This window comes from Aptenodytes patagonicus, chromosome 1 (genome assembly GCF_965638725.1).
Source record: "Aptenodytes patagonicus chromosome 1, bAptPat1.pri.cur, whole genome shotgun sequence".
NCBI classification, from domain to species: Eukaryota; Metazoa; Chordata; class Aves; order Sphenisciformes; family Spheniscidae; genus Aptenodytes; species Aptenodytes patagonicus.
In genome coordinates this window covers 77,942,200-77,968,528 of record NC_134949.1, presented here as the reverse complement: position 1 = coordinate 77,968,528, position 26,329 = coordinate 77,942,200, and the positions used below count along the sequence as shown (strand labels likewise).

Here is a 26,329-nt window from a genome sequence, read left to right as displayed (position 1 = left end):
GGTAGATGTTGCAGCAGCAGCAAAGGATCTCCCTGTCTCTGCCCCTTCCCAATACTCCTTTTCTTCTGACAAAACCCGTATGATAAAGAAAATAGAGGCATTTGTGCGAAAGAGGTGACCAAAGGCAGACAGTGGGTGATTTAGGACTATGGAACAATAGATGCAGCTGCCTAACCAAAGAAAAAAATAACGAAAACAACATTAAATGAGAGGAAAATGAGGACTTTTGTCATGAAAACAGTGGTCCTGTTCAGTGCTTGCGTACTGGCAAGAGTTTCTGAGAACACACACTTTGTAACCTTTTTGGGAAAGCACCGAGAAGATTGTGTTATAGTGCAACCCGGTAAATGCTTCTACAGGGAATTCTTTGGCGTATGAATCAACCATATGCATGGACTACACTGCAGAGGTAACAGGTAGACTTGTAGTTGGTGAAAGAAGAAGATGCAAATGAAATTTTCTAAATTTATTTGATAGGAGTGACAAATAGAAGACTAAAGCGAAAAGGGAATATTAAATAACAGAGGCAGTTTTGAGTTTATTTTTGTTTTGGTAGAACTTGAGCAAGATGCAAGACCACCTGTGTGCAAAAAAAAACCTCATAAAGATCACAACTGAGAGAGGGAAGACTGAGTAACTGATGGAAGAGCAATGGTCAAGTTCAGTTTATCAAAAGAGCTGCTTGTTTTAGAAGAGATGGATAAGACTAGGAAATCAGACCAGAGCACAAGCTCCCAGGTAGCTACAAAAACATTTTCAATGTAGCTACCTAAATGTGGATTAAAGAAGCAAACATTAAGGCCTGTCTATGACAGCCTTATTGCTGAGGCCACAGTCATTTTATGTGATTACATGGATGTTACCCAGTCTCAAGACAAAGAACAAATAAGATCAACCCAGCGTGAGGAAAATGGTAACAGCATCTGGCAGGCAGCTGCAGCAGCTCAGTAGAAAGCTCTGTGTCGTGTCCAGTGAGGGGGCCACAGTCATCTGGCCCAGCGCTGCTGCCCTGGAAACAACTGTTTCAAGGCTTGATAAGACTGGGAGGTGACTCAGAATTAGGATTCTATTTTTTTCCCCACTTTTTTACAGAAAAGAGGGAGCTGACTGTTGTCGGTGCAGAGGCAAAGCTGGCACGTGATAAGGTGGCAGAGCGTCTGACTGAGGGGCAGAGGGAGGCATAGAGAGAGGAGAAGGGTCAGGAGGGTTGGTGGTAAAACCATAGGTAGTGGAGGAGATGTTGCAGACACAGAAAGATGCTGGTCACCAGCAGAAAATGTGTGGGATTGGGGGAGGAAAAGATAGAATACTCTTGGTGGTAGGTGGCTGCAAGTGGTCAGAAGCCGAGGGAGGGGATCAGAAAAGTGAGCAATTGGACTCTGACTGATGGGTGTGTATGTAGACTGGGCATCAGAACAGTGAATTTTAGATATATAGGCATAATTTGATCCAGACTTTCTAAGAGAGAATTGAAGTTCCAGGCCACAGAGAGGAAAAATGAAATGATAAACCCATGGGATTTAAAAAAATGAGAAGAAATGCAAATTTTAGATACTAACACAGGTGAAATTTGTCAGAAAGAAGAAAATGGAATGGAAGACAAAAAAAAAGAAGAGAGGGTGGAGAGCAGAATCCAAGAAATAAAACTGTGGATAATATCTGCCTTCTAACTGTTGCTGCAAATTTATCTACTCCAGAATGTGTGTGAAACTTTCACTGCCCCTTCCCTATTTTGGGGGAGATTACCTTTTTTTTTTAGGTTAAAGACATACAATTCATTTGTCTGCTGTAGACTTGTTCATGACAGACAAATATAATAGAACAGATTATCTTCCATTAAAAAATTGCAGACTTGGGTCAGCTGCCATGTAACTCATTCAGTTTTGTTCCCTCCCAAGGGTTCCATCTATCCCCACAAAATAAATTCATGTGTACTAAGTTAGGGTTTTTTCATGACTAGGCAATATCCCTGTTCCCTGGAAACTTGCAGTTGTTATTTGTCTTTGTGAACCTCCCCTTTGAAAATGCCAAATCCTTTAAATTAATGCTTGGGAGGGTCATATTTTGCATTTCAGTTGTTGAAAAGACCTTGCATTTATTCAGCAATATAAAGCTCCCTGAGGATCAGCAACCACAGTTTATTATGTAAAAGTGTGCTGTGCTTTCTGTAATTTGGGGGTTGACTACTCACATAATCATAGCTACTAACATTCAAAACTTACAGTATTTTTTTTCATTCTTTTATTATTGCTTTTTTCATCATAAAATACAGCTTGTTTTTTGTATGGCTAGATCCTGCTCTCAGTGAAGTATTTGTCTTCCCAGGTACAGAACTGATCCCTGGTTGGTTGAAGTAACGTCTTCAAAAAGTTTTGGAGGGTTAATTTTTGGTCACCAGCCAATTTTCTTTGATTCATTATCAGCTACGAGGCATTTGAATTATCATGGGCTAATTGCATTCAGCTGTCCTTTTCAGCAGGAGTAGCTTTATCATAGGAAAGCTAGCATAGTTTCAATGGGATTTTAGAGAGCATCAGTATCTTCAGCTGTCCTTAATACCAGTTTTATTTTTAAATTTTATTTCATTAAATCAAACACAATTTTTAGAAGCAAACTGAGATTCTTGGAAATAAGCACACAACTTTCCTGAGCAGATAGCAATTCCAAGGAGGGGAAATGAAAACACCAATGAGTAAAGGTAAATTGAGTTAATATGCTAAGTCTAGGGATTCTTGTTTCTTGGTCCAATAGTGCACAGCTTGCTCACTTGCCCCTGTGCTATTCATTGAGATTACATGGAAAAATTGGATACTGTAAGAGCAAGGCCTTGTTTTTTAGTGAGACCTAGTACAGAAAAGGTGCCCAGGGATGTCAGCTCCCCAGTTTTGTCTGATTTATACCTTAAGAGACACTGAACTAACTCATTTACTGTTGCCATTGTGTGTAACCTTTAGCAACTTCTGCCTCAGCTCCTCCTGCATAAAATGCAGAAACATTAAACTTAGAGTTATTATGGTCATAGTGGCTGTGTGAATAATTAAGGTAAGTAAGTAGTCAGCCCAATGTATTTGCACAATTCTGTACCACCATTTTAACCACAGCCTCTAGGTCTGCGTGTACTTACACGGTCATTGTGACCATCTGAGTTTCCCAGAGTCTGATGTACTTTCCACATGGTTTGTAAAACAGAGAGATGTTATTTGTTGTCCTCAAATACAGATGGGAGTCTTAACTGCACAATTACTTCTCCCTCTCCAGTGTTTTATAAGAAGCATTTTGATTGATAAAATGTTACAGTAGGAGGAAAACTAACTTTATTTTCTGGGATTCTTATGTCTCTTTCTTTTTTTCTTTTTTTTTTTTTGGGGGGGGGGGCATAGTTTTTGCATTTAGCTCAGCCTAGACAGTAAAAGACTCTATCAGTCTATGTCTTTATGTCTCCAGTCCACTTCGCATTCTGGTGTCACAGCCTAAGACAGCTTGCACTGTTTGGGTTTTTAGCATTGCACTAACATGTTTTTAAGTTTAAAAAAGAATTCAGTGTTCAGCAAAAATTTTAAATGAAAATCCTTTCTTTTCACATTAGATTTAGTAAATCCCTTCCCTTTCACATATGAGAAATCAGGGCCTAAACTATTCTGACAGCATTTCTAAGTTTTTCACTTTCGAAGCTTTTTGTGCTTTATAAATCTAATTAACTGTAATAAGAAAATAATAGGACATAATGTTTGTTTTACAAGGTGATTGATCTCTTGGCAGCCTGGCAGACTCTTTTATTGATTGGTTGGTGGATAATGTCAGAGTGGATATGTCCTGGAGGAGAATAGCTGACACCTAAATCCATACGTGACAGATTACCATCTGGGTTGGAAGACAGGTTTCTTCGTGAAATTGCAAAGATAACAGGTGAAAATGGAGAAAGTGACATGAGAGAAATGTGTTGAAACCTGCCTCAACCTTTCCATGCTCTAAGAGCATTTACACAAAGCTCTCTATTTTGTGGGCAGCCTGTTTTCAGGATGAGGGAGATTAAATTTTAATTATACTCATTCCTGTCTGCCTAGTCGAGTTTTAATTCTGTTAATTAGGAAAATGCCTTGCCCCACAACCTAGCCATAAAGCTAATTAAACAGAGAACTTTCATTTGCTACTTAGTAGAACTTCAGTTCAGTAATGATTATCATACATTACAGTTAATTAGCACTGTGGGAGGGAAAATGAAGATGTCGCTGAAGTGCAAAACTCAAATTAGAGGTACTGTAATATATGCCTTATTTCATTTTGTAGCTATCTGATGCAGAGAAGTCACACATTGCCCTACCTGCCTCAGTCTCACATTTGTTAAAGGAGAATTAATTAAACTTATCTCTCCTGCAGAAGTGTTGTGTAGGTTTAATGTAATGAAGCTGATAAGATGTTGGCCTTTGAAATCCTCAAGTAGAAGACACTGCATAAATAGAATTATTCCTCCCTGAAACATGCAAAGCATGTTAGAGGCAATGAACTATGCAGTCACGGGTAGAGTGGTGGAACAGCACATGTACTTCATAAAGTAAAGACGGCCGTACCGTTCAGCACATAGTCACAAAATCTTGCACGGCAGAACACTACCAGCATGGAACATGCTGCTGTATCAAACCATTCAGAAGCCCAGACCACAAATTAAAAACAACTGTAATTTGACTAAAAAATTTTGACAGTAAATGACTTTGATTCATAATGCTTTGTTAATTATAATAATCCATTTTATAGTATTGGTCCTGAAAATATCAAGTGATAATTACCAATACAGATTGGTATAATTGGCAATTATACAGATGAAGTAAAGCGGAGGAGTGTTAAAACTTGCCCGAACTGCAAGATAAACCCATTGTAAAACTGGAACTAGAACTTCTAACTCCCTGTAAACCACAACAGCTGGCTCGATGTTTTCTGGAGGGAACAGCAGAACCTAAGTTCTACTTTGATTTAGATTTTCTCACAGTGGCACTGAATCCAGTGAGTCTGAGGATATTAAATTATCTTTATACCTTAATAAAATAACCCTGGCATGCATTATTTAAGACACTGTGGAAAATGTTATTTAGAGCATTGCAAGTGTAGCCTGATAGGTTATGCTTATGTTAATCCTGAGTTACTCAATATATTTCAAGTTTTATTGCAAAGTGACAGACAAATATTAAAATAATTGCAATCTGAGCATTGGTGGCTTTGGTAATATTTGTAATGTAGAGCCATAGAACAACTTGTGTTTTGTGCGAGCCTGTGCTGATTGACACATTGTCTAAGCAAGGTAGTCCGTTGGGTTGTGCACTGGGCTTGGATTCAAGTGTGGATGAGTGTGTTTGTTTTGTCTGTGCCTCTATTTCCCCACCTCTGACATGGGGTTAAAAAGTTTTGTTGCTGCTTTATAAAGTACCTTGCGGTCTGCCTGCATCAGGGACCTAATACCTGTGTCAACAAGGCAACGCTAGTTACAAGGTTTAGGGGATAGTGGTGATTTGTAGAAGCATGAGAAAAGAGAAGGAAAGAAAAGCAAAGGAAAATTATGAAAGCAGGGAATAAGAACTAGCAGACTAGCCCAGTTTGCAGAAAATATGTCTATATTGATGTCCACTGTATGCTGGTAATAGCATTATTAATCCTAACATGCTGTCATTAATAAAAACAAGAAGGGTATGAAGTTTCCGTAATCATTTTAGGTTGATCTGGGAGTATATTATTTTCCTGGAGCTAGGTAGCATTTTAAAACTGCAAAGGATTAGACAGACACAATCAGTTCAAATATTTGTCCAGCCATTGAAAGGAGAAGCCTCGCTTCCGCCTGTGATGAGGCTTTGGAAATCTCCGTATCCATCATTGTTCAACAGCTAAGTGAAGATTGCACGTTGATTACCCTTTCAGTTGCCTTTAAGCAGCTTATATGAGACGTTAAATTCTAAGTTGCCTAAAATCCCTACTTTTTAATTTGTTCTCTGACTTGTATGCAGGAAGGCAAATCTTTGTGAGTTTATATGCACACATGCGCATACACATGCACACATGCACCCTGATCAGAACCAGGTCCTTCCAAATATGAATTACACTGAGCAGAGCTTAAAAAGGTACAAGTGGAATAGGAGCAGTCATTCCCATTAATCTTCATAAGGACATGAAAAGAAAAATAACGGACTGCATTTTCGTCTAGTCAAATTGTGGCTATGCAACTTATAACAAAGTATCTGAGTTTCTGTTCCTTTATTTAAAGCTGAAAAGTTTTATTTAAAGCTGATTCCACTGCCTCCCTCATATTTTGAGATCCTGAGAAAACTTCGGATAATCGCTTATTTCAGAAATATTTTATTTTATTTATTCCTTCCTCATTCTTCTAAAATTATTACCCCTTCCATTCTTCTGAAATTAGCTTTTAAGTGTCCAAAAGAAGATGGAGAGCTTTGCAAAATAACTACAAAGAAAGGGCATTTTAAAAGAGTACTTGGATCTGTGTACCAAGACTGTCACTTATTAGCAAATGCCGCAAGGCTCTAGGGTCACATAAGCAGGTCCAGAGAGTAGCCGTGCTTGACTTCACCACAGTGTCTGTCTTGATGCCAGGCCTTTGCTTATGGGATTTGCTGCAAGCCTGGACTTACATTTAACAATGCACACGGAGATGACAGCGAGTCACAGAAGCTGGAGTGGAACTTCTCCACTGTTTGTGAATAGCAAGGTGACCCAGGGTTTCTTTCTGGGTTCAGACAGGCCCACAGCTTTTGTGATGGTGCTGCTGAATTCCATCCTCAGGCTAATATTTACGACTGCTTTTTTCCCCAAATATTACAACTTTAAAGAAGGTTTTAGCTACCTTTCTGCAAATCGTATGTTTGCTTTTGTGTGTTTTTAATTGCATGGGGGAGGGGAATGAACCATTCTCAGTGCTAATGGGAGGCTTGAGTGCTTAGTTGCCTGTTATGCCATACCTCCACCTGACATTTTTGAGTAGTAAATTTTAATGCTTTTGTGGTTTTTCATTGGTCTGTATTTTCCATTTCTACATGTGGCCCATTTGTGCCGGGCACATCAGTTGGTATTTGTAGCCGATCAGCAGCTTGTATGAGCAAGGTATCATTTAACGATATTGACTTACTGCATTAAGAGAAATCCTTTGGGATTTCATTGCTAATGCACTGAAAGCCCATCAGACCACCTAGTCTGAAATGACCAGCACGTTGTCTGAACACTGATCATCAGGGCATTTTACATACAACCCCCCATGGAGAAATACAGTTCTTTATATAGTTTTGCATTCCTGGGGATACAGGGAAGCAGAGCACTGTGGAAAGTTTGAGCCATTCTTCTGCAACCTGCGTCATCAGTTGAAAAGGAGCCACTTGAGAACCATGTTTGAAGACACCGGGTTTATGACTCCTCTACAGACAGTCCCAGTAAGAGTATGGGGAGATTTGACTAAGTAATTTCAAAGCTGGTAGAGATACCATGATGGGTTTCCACTGCGTTTTCTTTCCCTACATGACAGGCAGCCATGCATACTCTGTGAAGTTCACAATAGGCACTTGACAAAGTTGGGTACCAGTCAGTTTAAAGATAGATGGGGCCTCACCTTCTCACACAGTGGAATCATTTATTTTCACATGGCTCATAACATGAATTATTTATAGCTATGGAAAGAAAAATAGTGGGGATATAGACTTGGTGCAATTTCTATGAACCAGTTAGACATGATACGGTTGGATACTGCTCTCTTTCAAGTGAAATGCAGCAATGCACTGCTCTCCATAGAGTGAAATAATTTTTACATGCCTTGTCAGTCTTGTTATGGCCGTGGAAAGAAATACAGTGAAAGCAGAGACATTGGCGCTGTTTGTGTTATTTAGAATGTTTTTGCAGCTAACAGTTTTGACCTCTATTCTGTTTTGATGGTCCTGGTTTCAAAAGGCCACGTCATGTTTTCCAGCTAGAAGAAATGAATAAATACTTTCTTTTCCTGTGGACTCTCCCATGTTTTACCCAGGTCCTGGTTCAGGATTATTCCAAAGAATTGCTGGTGTAAAACTGATATGCTGCATTGTCAGTGGAATTACAGTGATTAACAGCTTCAAATCTACCCTCTGAGGCCAGGAGAGTTTCATTTTTGTCCCTTATGGTTTTCAGAGACCCTGAAAAGAAAGTTAGTGAGACTGGAATTTGGAATTTAACATGTGAAATCCAGGGGCCATCGTTTAAAACATCAATCCTTACTTCAGAATGGTGTTTGACAGGCTGCAAGTAATTTCTGCTTCAAGCAATCTCAGGCAGCAGAGTAGCCCAAAGGTCATGTTGTTCTTATCATGGGTAAAAGAGATCTTCTCCATGATGGATGACTACTCTGTGTGTTTATGATGCATAATATATTAGTAATTTTAATTCACAATTGCATTTGTCCATCAGTTTTGTCAGGGCAAGCTAAACTATACTTAGGTACACCTGTGCTGTGCAAAAGGATGGGACTGCTGTGGTAATCCATCATAAGACCTGCAACGCAGTCCCAGTTGCACATACTGGAGCTGGGAGGAATCACTTCTACAAATGGAAATGCCAGCCTGCAGGAATTGGGCCAACGAATCTTGTGATTTCACAGCTGATCTTGACCTGTGCTGATGCTCACAGCTGAAACCAAATGGGTTGCTGCCTCCAGTCTCATGGTAGTATGTAGAGCAACCTTCAGTATGTTCTTTACCAGATTTATCAGGTTGGGAGCCTAAGGTTGACTGTTCTTGGCTAGCCTAATCACCAAAACTGGAGGACCACAGACAACAAACATGACTGCTGGTTTCAGATCACTTTGAGAGCTTTGTTACCCGAGACATAAAGATTTGAGCTGGCTTTGTGCAAAGGACTCGGGGGCATAATACCACCACAGCTGCTACCTACCTTTTTACCCTCATGCTTTTAATAGGACTGAATGCAAAAGCCACTCCTCTGCAGAACCAGACACAAAAGTAATAAGCAGTAGTATTAGTTCAGAGGGTCTCAGAGCAAATTTGCTTTCTTTGCCACAAATGGAACTCATAAGCAAACCTTTATAACAATATACATTGTTCTTGCTTATTTGAGTAGTACGTCCTCCTGAGCGTATTTCTGTCAATGTCAGTGCAGCAAAGTGCCATTTAGAAAAGAGGGCTGAATTTGCCTCTCAGCTGTTAGAATTTCTAGATTTACCTCCTCACTCCTCTTGCTGCTGTTTATATTTTACATGCAGAAATGTGGTAAGAGCCATACTACTCTCCCACGTTGGTAATCATATGTTTTCAAAAATGAATGAATGACATCCACTAAAAGTCATCTTAAATTCAAATAATTTTTAAATGTGCCCTTCATTCACCAGCATCATGCTGTCTTTGATAAATTTCCATCTCCACACATTAGCTCTTTTGGCACCTAGATTTGCATTTTGCAAGATTTGCTTTTTAAATGGCCAGCTGTTACCTCAAAGTTTCAAAGCTGTTAGGCAAGAGGCTTTTCAATAGGAAACATCACTCTCCACTCGCTTCTCTGAAAGATCTTGTTTTCACTTCCATAAGTGAGCAGCCAAGGCTCTATGACATATTACTTCTTCACTGTATACATCCCTAAAAAGAGCTATTTTTTGGCACTGTTCTTCTTCTGAAAAAAAAAAAGTACTTTTTTTCTTTTTCAAATAAACGTGGATCCATGGTTTTATAAGTTGGGGAGGATGGAAAGAGGCCCTGTATTTCAAATGAGGTTCTGTGACCTATTATATATGCACAAGCTTTTATGGAATGGAAAAGGGACTGGTCATTCCAGTTCTTCAACACCTTTGGGAGAAGTTATAAGGTGGAGGAAAGTAGAATCACCAGTCTGAAATTCAGAACAGAGGTCTTATCAAGTTCATCAATGCACTTTGTAATCGTTATTTAAAGTAAGAGCCATTGATCCCGTCCTTCATACATATATATGGCTTTCAAATAAAGGCAATAGGTGCTCTGCCTTCAGAACAACTGAAGAAGCAACATTTCACATGCACTCGCAGTTGCTCTTCTAGTATACCAAATCAAAAAGGTTAGACACATGAAAATGGGTATTCAGTGACACTGTGTTCATAATGGACAAACTAGCATATAATGCTAATTCTGAACAAATGTATCCCTACATTTGTTCATGTAGGGATAATGGAAGTATTTTTTCAGAATTCAAATATGTTTTACTTCATGTTTGTTGTTATTTTAATTTTTCATGTGTTCTTGGGTTTTGATAGTTCCTATGTAAGGTAAGGGATTCACGTCTTACGCAGGCTGAAGTCTTCTGTCAGGCAGACCACTACATCTACAAAGAAGCTTCCCTGAATGTTCTTTAACATCAAAGTGCCTCAGCTTGGGTCATCTGGCGGTTCCAGTTCTGAGAGAAATACCTCTGTCTCCCGAACAACTCAGCCCATAGCTCTTTTGTAAGCCTTGCGAGAAAGGTTTGGGAAGAGATGCATCTGACCAGCCTGATTCCTAACAGGGACAGCAGCCTCCTTGGGGATCTGAGTAAACTCCTATACTCCTGCCCTGAACTACTGAATTGCTGTCGTGAACTAAATTTTTGCCCGTTCATTCCTTGCAGATATTGATGAGTGCTTGGTAAACAATGGTGGCTGCGACCATTTCTGCCGAAACACGGTTGGCAGCTTTGAGTGCAGCTGCCAGAAAGGCTATAAACTGCTCACAGATGAACGGACCTGCCAAGGTAATACTTCATTTATTTAACTCTTTGTATAATGAGGATGTTATTTTCAGTGGATTTATTTTTTAATTAAGTCATTTGTACTACAGGTTTTAATCGTACTCTCATAGGAAGTAAAGTTAGAAAAGACCTACCAGATTTCCATTTTCTGAAGTGGGGTTAGAAGACTTTTAGAAATGTCTTGTTTCAATGTTTCTAGTAGTAGGAATGCCAGTGTCCTGCTGAAGTGGGAAAAGCCACATGGTGTAGTGGAATAGGCTCAGGCGAAAAGCCTTATGTTCAAATCCTCTAATTTGCTATGATCTTAGTGGGGCAGAAGCTTATCTTATTTACACCAGAGTCATTTAGAGTAACTTATTGGAATAGAGCATTTGCAACATTTAAACTGAAAAAAGAGTCTAATTTGTGAGTTCACCTTTGCCTGACAGAATCTGTTTATGGAGGGATAATGGAGGTGTTTTGTAAGAATTCCAGTGAAGTATGTTTTATATTGTTTGCTGTGCGTGCATGATTTGTTATCTAAGTCATATGATGTTATATATTCTATGACTAATTAAGCACATAACCATTTCCAACTTAAGTACTAACCATGTACCTTTGGAGAAATGACACTTCAAGCATTTGAGCTCTGTAACTTTACTCTTTAAAAGCCTCCTAGAAAAGGCTAGAAAGATGAGCATGCATCAGTAGAGAGAGAAGGGTAAGGAGGATATATTCAATTAAAATTTTGTGCAGGAATTGCTGTTTTATTAATACATAATTATTTGCATGGGTTTTGAACACGTAAAAGTTACGAAGTCCAAAACAGCATTAGTGTTTTAGAGCTTCTTTGTTCATCAACAAAAGAGAAACCAAGGTCTGAAGATACATATGTCATTCAAAAAATTTTCCATTGCACGTCATTGGTACTTCCATCATCTGAGAAGTCTGCTCCACCCTGACTGTGTGATTAGACACAAAGGAGTCAGTGCAAGGTCGGTTTCAAGCTGGAACAGGATCGGAAGAGGTGAGAGTGGCACAGTTAGTGCCACATGACTAGGCAGACGTAACAGTGTAGGATCATGTCAGGCACGGGTAAGTTGTCAGGTTTTGATGTACCTGCTAAAAACAGGGACAAAATGGTAAAAAGAAACATTCCCTTCATGATGTATTTAGAGATAGTTAGGAATACTTTCTGGTTCATGAATTTCATGTGTTGTGACACGCTCTCACTGTGGTATCAGTCAGAGGTTTCATGACTGAAGTCATTGTTAATTACACCAGTGAAAAACTCGAGAGAAAAGTCAAGCCCTGCATTCTTGTTAGGCAAGAGCTGGTACAAAATGTATTTGTTCATTATGCAAAGTCTTAGTAATAGGCTTTGAAAGCTACCTATAAATAATCAGATCTCTATCGTGACAATGGGAAACAGCTTTGTAAATGTTGTTCAGCTGAGTTTTGATTGCTTCGTGTGCCGGGGCTACCGAATGAGTGGGTTGCCAGTAACAGTACATACCATGCAAAGAATGAAGCAGTAGCTGATCTTCTCCTCTCCCTTGTGTGATCGGCCATGGAAATATAAACATGATCTGGCCGTCCTACTTTTTCCACTGCCAGCGAGCAAGGGCAGGCACTCTGTCTGCCTCTACATGGTACTTTGACTGATTTGTCAACTGTAGCTTATCTGTTGCTGAAACAGATAGATAAGGGCAAGCCCAGAGAATTTTTGGGCTGGAGAAGTTCCTCTGGTCCCAGAAACACTGGTTCTTCATACTGTGAAATGGGGAGGACAAAGTTATTTCCTGTTTGCAGTCTGAGGTATTTGGGCCTCAGAGACTGATTACAGCAAACATGGTATGATGCCTGCTTTGCGGAGGGAGCACTGTGATAATTTAGTTCCTGTCTGGTGCTTAAGGTGATAATTGGTGACTCATGCAGTCAGTAGGCCTGCTAATAAAGAAAGAAGGCAAGTGAATATAGAACAAGAAATCACTGATGTATGAATCGCCTGTACTTTGCTGCTTCCTCTGCAAAGAGAATATAGTTAGTGGAAGTGGTTATAGTTATTAATGTCAGGTCTGACAGAAAAATGTGGTTTGGGGTTGATGACTCTGCGGGAATATAAATCCACGGGTTTTTTTGGTAACAGCCAGTCAACACTGACCATAGAACATTACTGAGAGATTCAGGGAAATTCATTTTGGGCATATTAGCCTTTCCAATGTGTGAAATAGAAAAGTCAAGTTTGTATTTATAAAAGATGCTGTTGTTCATGTTGCATCTGTTGTTTTGATTCATAATAGAGTTTCTATGACTTACAATCCTGCTGTCAACATTGCCTTTCTCCTCTGGTTTTCATTTTTAAAATAAAGATTTCTTTCAATTACGAATCAACGTGTTTACCAAATACTCATTTAGGACCTTAGAAGTCTACATTGTTTGGGGCTGAGTCCTATTTAGTTCGGGTGGCTTCCCTAGTGTGCAGGAAGTTCATCTCCAAGTGAGTTCATCACTAACATCAAGGAACAGATTCTGCTAACCTTAGGCAAAATGCCCACAGAAACAGCTGGTAAGCTTGCCCTTTTACGACCTGCAGAATCCCTGGATAAGTCTGTGACTGTATCTGATTCACAGGAAAGAATCAGTGAAGAACAACAAAGCCACGGAGTTACAGTTCACGTTAGCAACATTTTTCAAACTGTTGAAAAATACAAGTAAGCTGTTGCTGCGTAACTTTCTTCGTATGATCATTAACTTCAGCACAAGGCAATTTTATGTATTTCAATAAAAAGGTTTCTTCATAGCCCCTGTGAAATTCTGAGGTTGTCCCACCTCACCTCATTTCCTTGATATTCTTTCACTGTAGACCTCAGAGGCGACTTTAAGATTGCAGGGAAATTGTATCAAAGTCTCAGACTTTGTTCTGGTTGTTTGCAGAGCTCTCACCCCATCGTACCAAGTGCCTTACACACATTCATTCTCTCTGTGAAGAGGAAAGTATTTCTCTCAGTTTTTCAGGCAGGAAGGGTGAAGCCAAATATAGCAGCTTGCGTAAGGTCACACATATGAATGCCTGGACAGCCTGGAGAATAAACCTCCAGTTTTTGTGAATCTGCCCATTACAGAAATTTTTTTTTCTCCTGTGTTTGTGCTCCTACCCTGATATGAAAACTCATCAGTTTTCAGGAACTCTGAAACTTGCTGCTCGCTTGGTGCCACTAGCTAGCCACCCTGCATGTAGAGTGCTTGTGTAAGCAGCCCTTGCATTTGTAAAGGGCATTAAAATGTTCTGCGTTTGTCTGTTTACAGCTAAACCATTTTTAGCCCTGGCTGCAAAGAAAACCATTGTCAATCACAGATTACTTCTGCTGGGGAGTGGCTCTTACGCTGTGGCTCCTTGTTAGACAAGGAGAATGTGGGGGGTTCCCTTCCTTTCCCCTCCCCTGCATTCCAGCCATTTAGAAGGAAACTTATTTGTAACCCAGAAGGTGAAGAATCCACATTGCCCTGCCAGGGATACTGTGGAGACTGATACTGCTTTCCCAGAGTCTCTCTTTTCACGCAAACTTAAAAACATATTTTTTTTCTCCTTTGACGGTGAAATCACTGTATGACAATAGCAAACCCATCTATTGTGTATTATTTTAACAGATCCCTTAAGTCTATGGTATTGTAAGTTCTTTGCTACAGGAAGAAACGGTTGGATCTGTTTGCATAAACCTAGCAAGAGAGGCCTGCATCTCCTTTGAGCATGTAATACAAATAACATAGCTATATTTATAGCAAGGAGAGCTTGTGTTTGTAACCTTCGTAGTAATTAACAGCAGGACAACAACTCAGATTAGTTTTAGAACCACATCAGCAACAAAACAGCAAGCAAGACTGTTTAAAGCTGCAATGAATGTGTGTGAGCGCAGACATAATTACCTTAATCCTCAGCCAATATGAGTTTTAAAGCCAGTTAACTTAATTGCTTATTCAGTTTCTGTTTGTTGTGCGGTGATCTTGAAAAAAATTCAACAATAAGCACTCTCTCTGCTCCACTCAAGTTCAAGCTTCATTAAGCACCCAGAAAAATGTGTGAAATTCTATCATAAATAATTTTCTCTTCCTGCTGTAGGAATTGCCTTTTGCAAAACAAGACAAGGAGAGACAGCACACACATTTGTCGTAACTCTCTCCAGGGAGTGGTAGAGTTGGAAAGATGAGTTACATTCAGAAAAAAAGTGCTTTTAGTGGAAACATCCAGTGATCGACATATAATACTTCAGCTTGCTAAAATCTACACTCTCGCCCTCTGCCCCTCTCCACCTCTGTCCAAAATAGAGCCAAATCCTCCTACGCTGAGGAATTTAAACTTTTGCAGGGGGCAGTTCAAGGCATTTCCATCATTCTAGTCACTTACAGCCTCCAAAGCGGGCTTAAGTGGGGCTTGATGATTGCTGGATCTCACAGACGTGATGTTCAGCCATAAGGAAGTCTGCCCAAGTAGCCTTTTCACCAGCCATTTGAATTGATACAGCCACTGTAAAAGGAGAGGATTGTCCACCAGGCAAAAGTACCTCTGGGGCATGTGGAATACCTGTATGGGCCGTCTGGCATTTTCAGGGCTTCTTTAAGGCCACCTGTTCACACACAGTAGGTGACAGCATTTTTTATTTGCTTTGATGTGTTGCTTGTTTGACTATTGGTTATTCTTTACTACCTTCCTACCAGATTTTAAACAAACGCGACTGACTTTCGTAACTAGGCACTGGAATACAGGGCCTCATGGTCTGCTGTTGGTAGTGCTGGTGTCTGTCCAAAGGAAATTCAGTGATGCAGGTTTATACAACAGGAAATCCCAAACAGAATTTGCTCCCCTAGCTTCATGATATATTGAATTTTCCCTATAGTGATTTTCTGGGGGCACATTTTGCTAGAGGTTTGGGGTTTTTTAACACTACAAAGCTATCCAATAGAAGTCTAAGTACAGCTGATTTGAGGTGGTTTTTTCCTCTCATTACAAAAGAAAGGCATAAGCATATCCACTATCCTATTCGTGTATTTGGACTTTTATTTCTCTCTTTTAAAACAAATGTGTTTCTTATATGCCCCTCTGTATCCCCACTTCCTCTCTCCTTAGCTTCACTTCCAGACAAGTGTTCCTCAAAAACTTGATGCTCATGGAGTGCAGCAACTGGAAGTAATGGCTAGAGCCAAGGATACTGTGGGCAGATACCAAGGCAGTTTTCGTAGTAACTCTGCCAGCATATTGCAATGCTGACCTGCAAAACACCTCAAATCTTGTCCAGCTCTGTTTTTTTGTTTCTCAGGTTGTCTCTGAGCGGACTTCATGAACGTAGCAAGTTTTGTGATAGCTTTCTGATGTGTACAGGATATACCTCCCAACTCTTGTCATCCACAACTGGTTTTTACTTATGATCTGAAATAAAATTTGAACCCAGCCTCAGGTCTTCTGTGTTAACCCACTGCACCACAAAATCCATGCAATCCTAAAATGAGAGACTGACCTTTCTTTACTGCCAAATAGGTCTTCATTCCAGAGAATTTGATGTGATTAGACTTAACTGACCCTATGATTGATCTGTTGGTAGAGGGATGCTTTACGCAGGGCTCCCAATGCATAATTGTCAAGAGAAGCCTTCTTTCATTCCAGAATGAGAGAAAGAACCTCGAAAAATACAGTAACTGTCTATGATCCAAGGATCCTACAGGCCTGGTCTTGAAACATTGCCATATTAACTGGATATGTAATCCCCTCTCATAACATCCACCTTTTCACTTATTTGTACAGAATATGCACTATTAGCCTTCCAAGGGCAAGATTTGAATCTCCCAGCATGGTATCACCATTTTGAAAATGGGTATGAAATGAGGGATTAATCACACAGGGAAGGACAAATAGAAAGTGTTTGTGGGAATTATTTTTGGCCTAAAGAAGCCCACAAAGATTAGCTACAAAGATCTCACTATACTCTTCTGTATGGAACCATTGATGATAAATATGGCTGTACAGGACCAGTTTAATCCCAAACAAATCAGTGCACCCACACAGGCAGCACTGAATCACCAGACATCTTTGACATAGAGTGACCAAATTAAAAAATAAAAAAGGGGCCAAAGAGGTTTGCACCCTTGGGTTACGTTACAGTGACCTGCCACCCACATTGATCGTGTAACCCAGTAAAGCAACTGGCCTTGTCCCAATCACGTAACCTGATGAAGGTCTCAGGATGAGGATACACCCCTTGCATTGATTTATATAGGACACAGTCACCCATCTTAGATTACTTAACTAAATGCGTGGGTAGGGGTCGGTGCTGGAGCATCTGTCCCTCTATCTCTCATTGCATCATGAAAACAGAGGACAGGGAGAATCCCATGTCCTATGTCCAGTTTTAAAATCCTGAGGAAATTCCTTGGAATAGCAGGACAGGGGATTTTATGTCATGATTCTCCCAGCCAAGCCAAGCTATCTTTTTACCTTACTGCTACTCCCCCAACTCTTTTTGCTCTGGGTTATAGCTGAGTATACCCTAGTGCAGTCCCAGAGGCAGTGAGCTGTGAGAAATGTTAAATGGGTACAGCTGCACCATATAGCAGTAAAGAGACCGATTAAACCCTTCAGCTAATCCATATCAGTAATAGAACTAATGTTTCACGTAAGTTAGTTTAAAAGACAATGGGCGAGGCCCAGACCCCTCAGATTTAATGCATCAACGTTTGGCCAACTTTCCAGTGAAAAATATTGGGAAGTTTTGTTATTGGTCCACCCCCTCTCTTTCCTTTTCTCCCTCATTCAATAAATAAGAGAAGCAAATGTTCAGTAAAAGTAACATTATTTATCCTTCCCCTTCTTTCTGGAGTGGCAATAACACACTGCTTCACAGCCAGGTGAGACGATATAAAAGAGGACACCAGCAGAAATTTTACTGCTTGGTGTGGGGTTTTTTCTTAATATTTAAAATAAATTTTTACCTGAACCCACATAAACCTCTCACTGAGGTTGTTACCCTCATGGTCAGGACTGAACTGTAGCGGGTGGAGGGCGTTAGCAAGCCATGAGGGTGCTGCTGCCTGTGTCCTTGAGGGAGGTAGCAGCGGGGATCCCAGAGAGTGTTTGCTGCCTGGGGTGAGGAGCAAGCAGGCTTTACAAGTCCCCTCACTGACTTTTGCCTGAGTTTGCATGTGCATTTGCTGTAAGTTTGAGGTCTTCAGCAGTCAGAGAAAATATCCAGGGCTTCATTTTGCTCTCACTTATATCAGGGAGAAGGCTACTGTACTCAGCAGAGTTACAGTGCTATCACACTGAGGGAACCTTATTATCTTACACCACTTGAACAGGGTGAGTCAGTGCCAGCGCGGGGCTGATTAATGAGAGAGAGGGGGATGAAGGGACTCAGGCCATTCCCCTATCAACTCATTTGTGTGATACACATGAAGGAGAGTGATTTCGCCTTGATGCACTCAGACACTCATCCACATCAGATAGGCGTGCTGTAAGATATAAAATACATTGACTTGGTATAGGCTGTTTTTCAGCCAGTCCAGCTGAGTCTGGCCCAGTATGTTTAACTGTGTGGACACTTGGTATATAAACAACAGTGCTGGTTCAGCTGCCAGTGTAGCTCAAGAACCGGTTAGAATCGGTGGTGCACTGGAGGAGATATTGGGAGCTGCTTGTGGAAATCAGACTAGCTCACAGAAAGAAAATTCAAGATGATTTCCCTGTCACTGACTGATGTTCATTCCCTATGCAGATTTTCTCTAAGGCATTCTGTGTCACTGAGCCTTACAAAAATATCTTGCTTATGACAAGCACCATATTGCTTCTAGCATCAGATTAAAAAAATACTCCGCTGGGAAGCAAAATGTTACACTGTCAATAAAAGGAATACTTCTCAAACCCTTTCTGTTACACATGGTGCTTACTCTTAGTGTCAGTGAGACTGTGAATAGTGGTACAGTCTGCCTCTGTGAGAAAAAACGGGTTGCAAGATCATACCCAGAAACAATAAATGCCCCAGGCATGAAGTAAAAACAGATCTAGCCAGTACAAGTTTGTTTGCCAAGTGATAGTATCTCCCATGTTGGTTGTAGCAATTAAGTCTGCTGAAACATGAAAACAAATACGTCCCCCCCACCTCCAGTTTTCCTCTCTGCAGCACAGTGTTATCATAAGTTAAAGGCGAATTTTCTTCGGTTGCTGCTCCTTGAAAGGAATATTAAACCTCACAATCTAAGCTTTAAATCAATTTCTAATGGGATGAGACCTAATGTGGGGAGGGCAGATGGGACAGATTATTCCACCTCTATTTTCCCATGAAGCTTCTGACACAGGCTACTGTTGGAAGTAAGATACTAGATTAGTTTGACCTCAGGTCTCATTCAGTATGGTAGCTCTTATATTCCTATGTTGAACTCTATAAAGTATACTGCTATCAAATTGCTTTTTACAGCTCTGTCTGGCCCCCTCCCCTTGATGATGTGTGTGGGAAGCCAAGCAAAACGTTCCATTAGTGTTTAGAAAGAGAATTTGAGATATATTTTTCAGTTGATGCTGTAGGATTTATGATGTGTATAGCACAGAAATGATTTTACTGGACTAGAATCATGTTATGTATTAATGAATTACCAGGATATGAGTCAGCCTTGGAATAGTTTGAGCAGGAAGGTAGCATTCTCCCACAAACAATAATCTGTTGATAAATAGTGCTGAAAGCTGTAATTCAATAGGAATTGTTTTTAAAGAGAACCAGAGAAAGACTATGAGTATATATACTCTCCACTATTGCAGTGGTGCACATTGAGATAATGCCATATTACTGTGCTCAATCATTTAATCACCTTGATTAAGGTCAGATATCCTTTACACTAAGTGCTGTACAGAGTTGCAATAAAATGACAACCCTATCCCAACTGTTCAGAAGAGTTTCATTTTCCTGTGCTTGCATCTGCCCTTCTGGGCCTTTTAAAAGTGCCATTTTCTTTATTTTGTTCTAGTGAGAATAAAAGCCTAACCTATTGAAGCAAAGGGGTGTGATTTTCTTCCAGTAGCCATGTTATGAACTGCTACTACTTGTTTTGATAACTTGGAGATGAGGCCTTAGTTAGGACAGGTGAGATGAAAATAAAAATCTAAGTTCAAATATTAAGAGGCAGTGGAATGGAGGAGTATCTTCTGGGGTTTTTTGATGCATATTTATTTGCAAAACATTTCTGTTAGTGTTTTCGGAGGGATACCTGCCGTTTCTCAGCTCCACAGAGGGAGAGTTTCTGGGCAGAGTTTTTAAGCAAGCCTTTGAAGCAGAGCCAGAGAACAGCAATTCTTGTGTATATTCAGTGGCCACTGACTTCAGCAAGAGCTTGAAGTAAGCTGGGAATGCACAGTCAGGTCCACGGGAGGTGAAGGGAAGTGCTGCATTTGAGTTTTCAGATGAAAACTGAAACTGTGTTGTTGTACTTGCTCTTTCAGCACCATCAAATAACACTAGGCACATTTTCATCCAGACTGGTCCCTTGTTCCTTCAAGAAGTGTCACTAGCAGCTCCTAGTAAAGGGTGATGGAGACAAACACCCTTAGCAAAGAGAACAGTTTCCTCTTTTCAGAAATACATCTAAAATTCAAATGTATTGCAGGATAGAGGGAATATTCCTTGCTTGATACAGAGAGGGTAAAGCCTTTTTTATGTTGTCTCATCAGGCGGTTAAGCTGCTCTTAGAGAGTTGCTGTGTAAATAGCGGCTTGAGCAGAGTGCAGACTACTAAACATGTTTATGTTTGTAGGAAACAAATAAACCTGCCTGAAGTTTCTTTTAATGCACTTCTACTCTTGATATATGGCTTCTCCTACCCCAAGCACTTGAAGTAGTAGCACAGTTTATTGCCATAATAGCAGGAGATAACTCAACTTGCCTTTGCCTTGGAAAATGATTGATTTTGGAAAAGGATACATGTTTGCTTATAAAATCTTGGCAATGTTTTGATGAAAGTACTTTGTTTTCTTAAAAAATGTTGGGAAAGTATTGACTTTAATTGCGTTTTAGATTGTCCTAGCAAAACAATGGTAAGAGGATAAACGTAATAGGAGCCAAAGCCAATTGCCTCCTACTGGGTTCCTCAGATTAATAGAGGAGCCTGGGCACAACAAAGCCCTCATGTAATGGAGAGGGGTGGGAGGGGTGAGAAAGCTGGGACAGGTAAGCATAGACCCAAGAGCAAGGGTAATGTCTGGGAAGTCTATAGACAGTCTAAGCATTGACACAACTTCAGTCCCCAATTTCAAGATCTTCATCACACAGAAACTTAGCCTTTTGCCTTTTTTGTCTCTATATCTCTCTCTCTTTCACCTCATATCCCAGCAGATTCAGCCATCAAAGCTTGGAGGCTCTTGTGTTGCCACTAAGTGATTGTGTCCAATTGTCACACGTGAAATACCCACACAAGCAAGTTGGCTCAAGAGGATCTTTATTTTCGTACCATAAATAATTCTGTTTTAAAATCTTGTGTCAAACACAATGTGTACATAACGTGGGAATGTCAGAGATGCGTCGGGGATGGTGGTCCCCCACATCTGCAGAGCAATGCATTTGTTAGCAAATGCATGCTCCTTTCACGTCACAATGAAGATGTGGTTGCACAGACTGATCACCGAAGTGCTCGTACAGGGCACTGAGAAGAGCTGTCATCGGAGAGCTATACATCCTGATGCCCACAGTGCTACAACTTTGTTGGTGCTACCATATATAACAGATTTGACTTACCACAAATACCATCAACCGTAGTTGCACTTTCTTTCTGCAGGCTAAGCATTCAGAGGTACAGTTTAAAGTCAGGCTCATTTATCACAGCTATGTTGACCTTTCTCTGATTTGCCATCACTGAAAGGTTGCAAATGTACTTAGACTTTCTTTGGCACATGGCCTTTCACTAAGCAGTTCCAGCCCTTCCTGATCCAACAGTGGGTAGATTTTGTAGCTCTTAGGAAAAAACTGTGATCTGACAAAGTGCTTAGCTCAACTTATTTTCTATTGATTTTAAAAGTAATCGGTTCTAAAAATGAACAATACTGTTAAATACACTTATGCATTTTTTATACTATTAGCTTTGGTTGTGTTTAGAAGATAGCGGTGCTTTACTCAGGTTCAGATCCCTATGGTGCATTTTTAAATCTTCTAAAAATCTTTTAGAAGTCCTTTTAAAAATTGTTATTCACAAGGATAACAGTAAGGAGAAAAAGTAATATGAGAGCAATTGCCACGAGCTTATGGTGAGGCTAAGTGTGACGAGCTTGATAGCAAAAACCAGTAGTGATTTGAAATCTTCCTTTCCAATGCCTTTATAGAACACCTCCCTTGGCTCCTTTCACGTCTGTGACCTTGGGCGGACTTACTAATTTTATACCATTGTGTCTAGTTATTAGTAGGTTTTTTTCAAGTTCCATAAGAGACCCAGCAAACTTTCTCACCTGCAAAAATAATTCCTTTATTTTTTTAACTTCTCTATTTGAAAGTATCTACAGAGCTGTCTCTGGTGATTGGCACATCTCTCTGCAAACCCTATGGGGAGATTCCCCTAGCTAAGGGCTCTGCCCTCTCTGCCCCCTTCCCCTATCTGAGGGCAGATGTGAATCCCTCAAGTTTCTTCTCTTGGAGTACGTGAATACTCAATCTGAGGGTGTCTAGGGGATGTCTGTACAGAGAGGATGTACAGAGGGTGCCAAATGGCCAGATGTATAGGCACCTTGGAGTGCAGGCTTGCAGGAGGTGATCCATCCTCAGCCGCAGCACAGATCTGTGGCCTCTCCTCACCTCCAGAAGCTCACACATCTGGTGCAGCTGGTCATTAAATTGAACACCACGTTGACTAAGGTTATCTGTGTTGTGGTTTAACCCAACAGGCAGCTAAACACCACACAGCCGTTCGCTCACTCCGCCGCAGTGGGATGGGGGAGAGAATTGGAAAAAAGGTAGAACTCGTGGGTTGAGATAAAGACAATTTAACGGGACAGAAAAGGAAGGGAAAATAATAATATGATAAAAGAATATACAAAAGAAGTGATGCACAGTGCAATTGCTCACCACCCACTGACCAATGCCCAGCCAGTTCCCGAGCAGCAACTGCACCCCCCTGGCCAACTGCCCCCAGTTTTTTGTTCAGCATGACGTCATATGGTATGGAATATGCCTTTGGCCAGTTTGGGTCAGCTGTCCTGGCTGTGCCCCCTCCCAGTTTCATGTGCACCTCCAGCATCCTCACTGGCAGGGCAGTATGAGAAGCTGAAAAGTCCTTGACTTAGTGTAAGCACTGCTCAGCAACAACTAAAGCATCAGTGTGTTAACAACATTATTCTCATCCTAAATCCAAAGCACAGCACTGTACCAGCTACTAGGAAGAAAATTAACTCTATCCCAGCTGAAACCAGGACAATCTGTAAAGTGATTTCACAAATGGGTAGGAGCCATGGCAGGGTTGGTTGAAATATGGTCAGAGGCATCAGGGAGCATTAGGCTAGGGAGAGTTCTGGATGTGTTTCCTGATGTGAGTGACAGGGTGAAGTGTCTGCACAGAAGAAAGCAGCTTACCTCAGTAGATATGAAATGTACTGCTGCCTGCCACTCCGAAAGCCTCAGGACCCGGCATAGGTTTTCTCATTCCTCTCTCTGCTAGGACAGCTGACCAAATTCAGAATTGCTGAGCAGTTCGCCTCAGCTGAAGAAACAGAGGAAGAGAGAAGCTTGACTTGGCACTTCCAAGGCTGGGCACCTTTTCCTCCTCAGCAGTCCCATGGGCAAAAGCTGCCACGGCTGTTCTCCAGCTCTCCTTGCAGTACCGAGATTTAGCAAGTAGTTTTGCACAACCATGTTTAAAATATTAGAAGAAATTATTATCTGCCAGAAAGGGAATTTATCAGGTAATCCTCTACCATTATTATGTTTCTTAGTTTGGTGCTGCTTACAAAAAAAGAAGGTGGTGGGGTCCTTCATAATGCTGCAGGGAAAAAAGTTGGAAACCTTTTTCTTTGCCCAACAGCAGAGAAATAATAATGTAATGATAACGGTGATGATGATGATGATGTATTTCATTACAGAAATGTAAAAAACCGTGGGCCAAATCCCACCAACTATAGTCAAAGATACCCCCAAAGACCCCAAAGTTAGCTGCCAATTTTTGCCTGGCTGAAATTGCCAAATTCTGCAGTTTCCATCCAAAACCATAAATCTTCCCAGCCCCTCAGGCAAAGCTTTTGGTGATCCAAAAGCAAGCAAATAGTTGCATGGCTGATGAATGAGGCAGAACAAAACTGTACTCACTGACTGGGAGCAGAATTGGCTCTGCAGTGCTGACAGGAAGAGGAATGTATGGTGGTCAGTTGACTTGGCACATGCATTAAGGGGAACACATAGGGAATAGGTATTTACTGCATTAAGATGTCACTCTGCAGCTCCATTTCTGCAGACTCTGAGGAAGCCCTGAGGGAAGCTTGTGGAAGAGAATGAGCTTGTGGACTCTGTGTGGAAGAAAATTAAATAGGGACTTTTTGAAAGAAACTGAAAAGAGAAGGGAAAGTTAATTTGTTGGTACGTGAGATCACATAAAACTCCCTTGGAAGAGTTCCTAAAGAAAGGATTGTATTTACTCTGGAGAGGGAGCAAACAGTTTAGGCCTACAATTTTATTGCCAAGTCTCATTTTTTAACCTGCTTTCCTTCTGTTTTCAAACCCCAGAGATAGCACAGTGGTTCCCAGAAAGTGCAGCTGGTCTCTTTTGATAAGGTCTGATAGCAGAGATAAAGAAAACGAGCTGCCATTTGCCTTTAAAGACCCTCCCAAATGTACTGTCTTGTTCTTCCCAACCGCAGTTCCCTTTGCTGTAACTTCTAGGTAAACAGTGGGAAACCAGTTGCTCTGATGTTAATGAGGATGATGAGTTTGCTGGGTTAAGAGTTGTCCCCTTGGTGCATAGCATCAAAGGAAGATCTGACTACTGCAGTTCCTCTAACCACTGAAGGGGCCAATGAAAGATTACTGTCTTCTGAACTGAACTGCTCCGGTGATATGAATTAATAGAGGCAGCCAGCCAGCCCAAGGGAACTACTTAGTTGGAATCCTGCTTTCTTGTGTGTAACCTCAGACCCAACAAAATAATATGAGAAATATATCAAGAGGTACCTGCTGATTCCTGGAAGGATCGGATATACATTACACTTTTTTAAGATAAATTATTCACCCTTTACCAAATTTAGCAATTAAGAAGGATGACACCAATTTGAACTCGAAAAATTAAACTGATGGAGAAGACTAAGAGATCAGTCCAGGAAAACACCTAGACAATCCTTTCTGGAACAGAAATGCTTTTGAAGGTCACCAAGCAAAATGCTAGAGGCTGCTTAAGTGCAGGAGGTCAGACTAAATGAGTATGGTCATCTTGCTGGCATTAAATATACTCATTCTGTCAAAATAAACATCTAGTTTCTATCCACACTGCTAGGACTTGGAAGACATCATTCAACTTCGGACATGTAGCAGAAGTGTGAGAACACACAGAGAAAGGAGAAATCAGTGATGCCCAGATATTCCTTAGAGCAAAATAACAGTATCTAAAATCATGAGACCATAATGATAAACAACAGAGACAACTGTGGCTCCCTAAACTGCACTTGCACCAGAGCTATAGAGTGTTAATACTGCATTTAGTACTCTATGAAGACAGGGACATGGACTCTCTTAAGAGTGATCAGCAGTTTGACAGCCTCAAGAACAGAGATATCAGGTTATTGAACTTACTACGGGTACAGATAGGCTGGGAGGAAGATGAAGACAAGCTGTTTCCAGGATCTCAATATACTGAATAAAAACATACAAACATAAAAGGATATTGAGGCCGTGAGGCAGAACTAGGTAGATGATAACACTAGTGGTCTTCAGAATGGCTATGGATTGGAAGGGATAGAATTCCCACTCCAGGTGTTGCATACCATGCTGGGTTAAACAAGTAGAAACTGGCCTAGTTGCATCTTCCGGGCATCTGGCTGTTTGGCAGAGCGCTTCTTGCCTAGCCAGCCTAGAAAAGCTGGCAGGCTCAAGGTCCGTGGAGACCCTACCGCTGTGGCAGAAGCTCAGGCTGGTAAAAGGCTTGCAAGAAAGCAGCCACTTCAGTGTGTTGAACCTAGAGGAAGGAACATGTCGTGATCACTGAAGTCCGTGTTAAGCCACTGCCATGCTAGAAAGTGTTGCCCTCTGGGGCAGCAAGTACCTTCTGTGAGTTGCAGAGCAGAAGCAAAATTGAGCCCGAATTCCTCCAGTGGGAATGTGACTAGAGGCACATCTGCGTGACCCTGGTGCCACTGCAGGTCCTCACTGATTTCCATGGTTCCCGTGTGGACCGAGACATGGACCTGCTTGTAGCATTACTGCCTAAATCTGTTGCTAGAGATCAGAGACATACTGTTTGGTATGAGTGAATCAAGGGTACAATTAAATGCTTTGCTTGGTCTGGGGAAACTAGATTAGCTCTAATTTGCTACAAGCAAATTTCTGTTCCTGAACTGAACCGTAGCAGCATGTTTAAATAATGCATGGAACCGTGGTCTTACCTGTATTAGAGTACAAACCAAAGATTC

General features: G+C 40.9%; 1 protein-coding gene across 5 annotated transcripts in view; it reads left to right on the top strand.

Annotated features, from left to right (window-relative positions):
* SCUBE1 (signal peptide, CUB domain and EGF like domain containing 1) overlaps window positions 1-26,329 on the top strand; it is a 223,332-nt gene that overhangs the window by 155,457 nt on the left and 41,546 nt on the right. For all 5 annotated transcript variants that reach the window (XM_076343880.1, XM_076343872.1, XM_076343862.1 and 2 more), the window contains one exon: window positions 10,606-10,728. In XM_076343880.1, coding sequence (XP_076199995.1) covers window positions 10,606-10,728 — 123 coding nt within the window. The remainder of the gene's footprint in view (window positions 1-10,605; window positions 10,729-26,329) is intronic.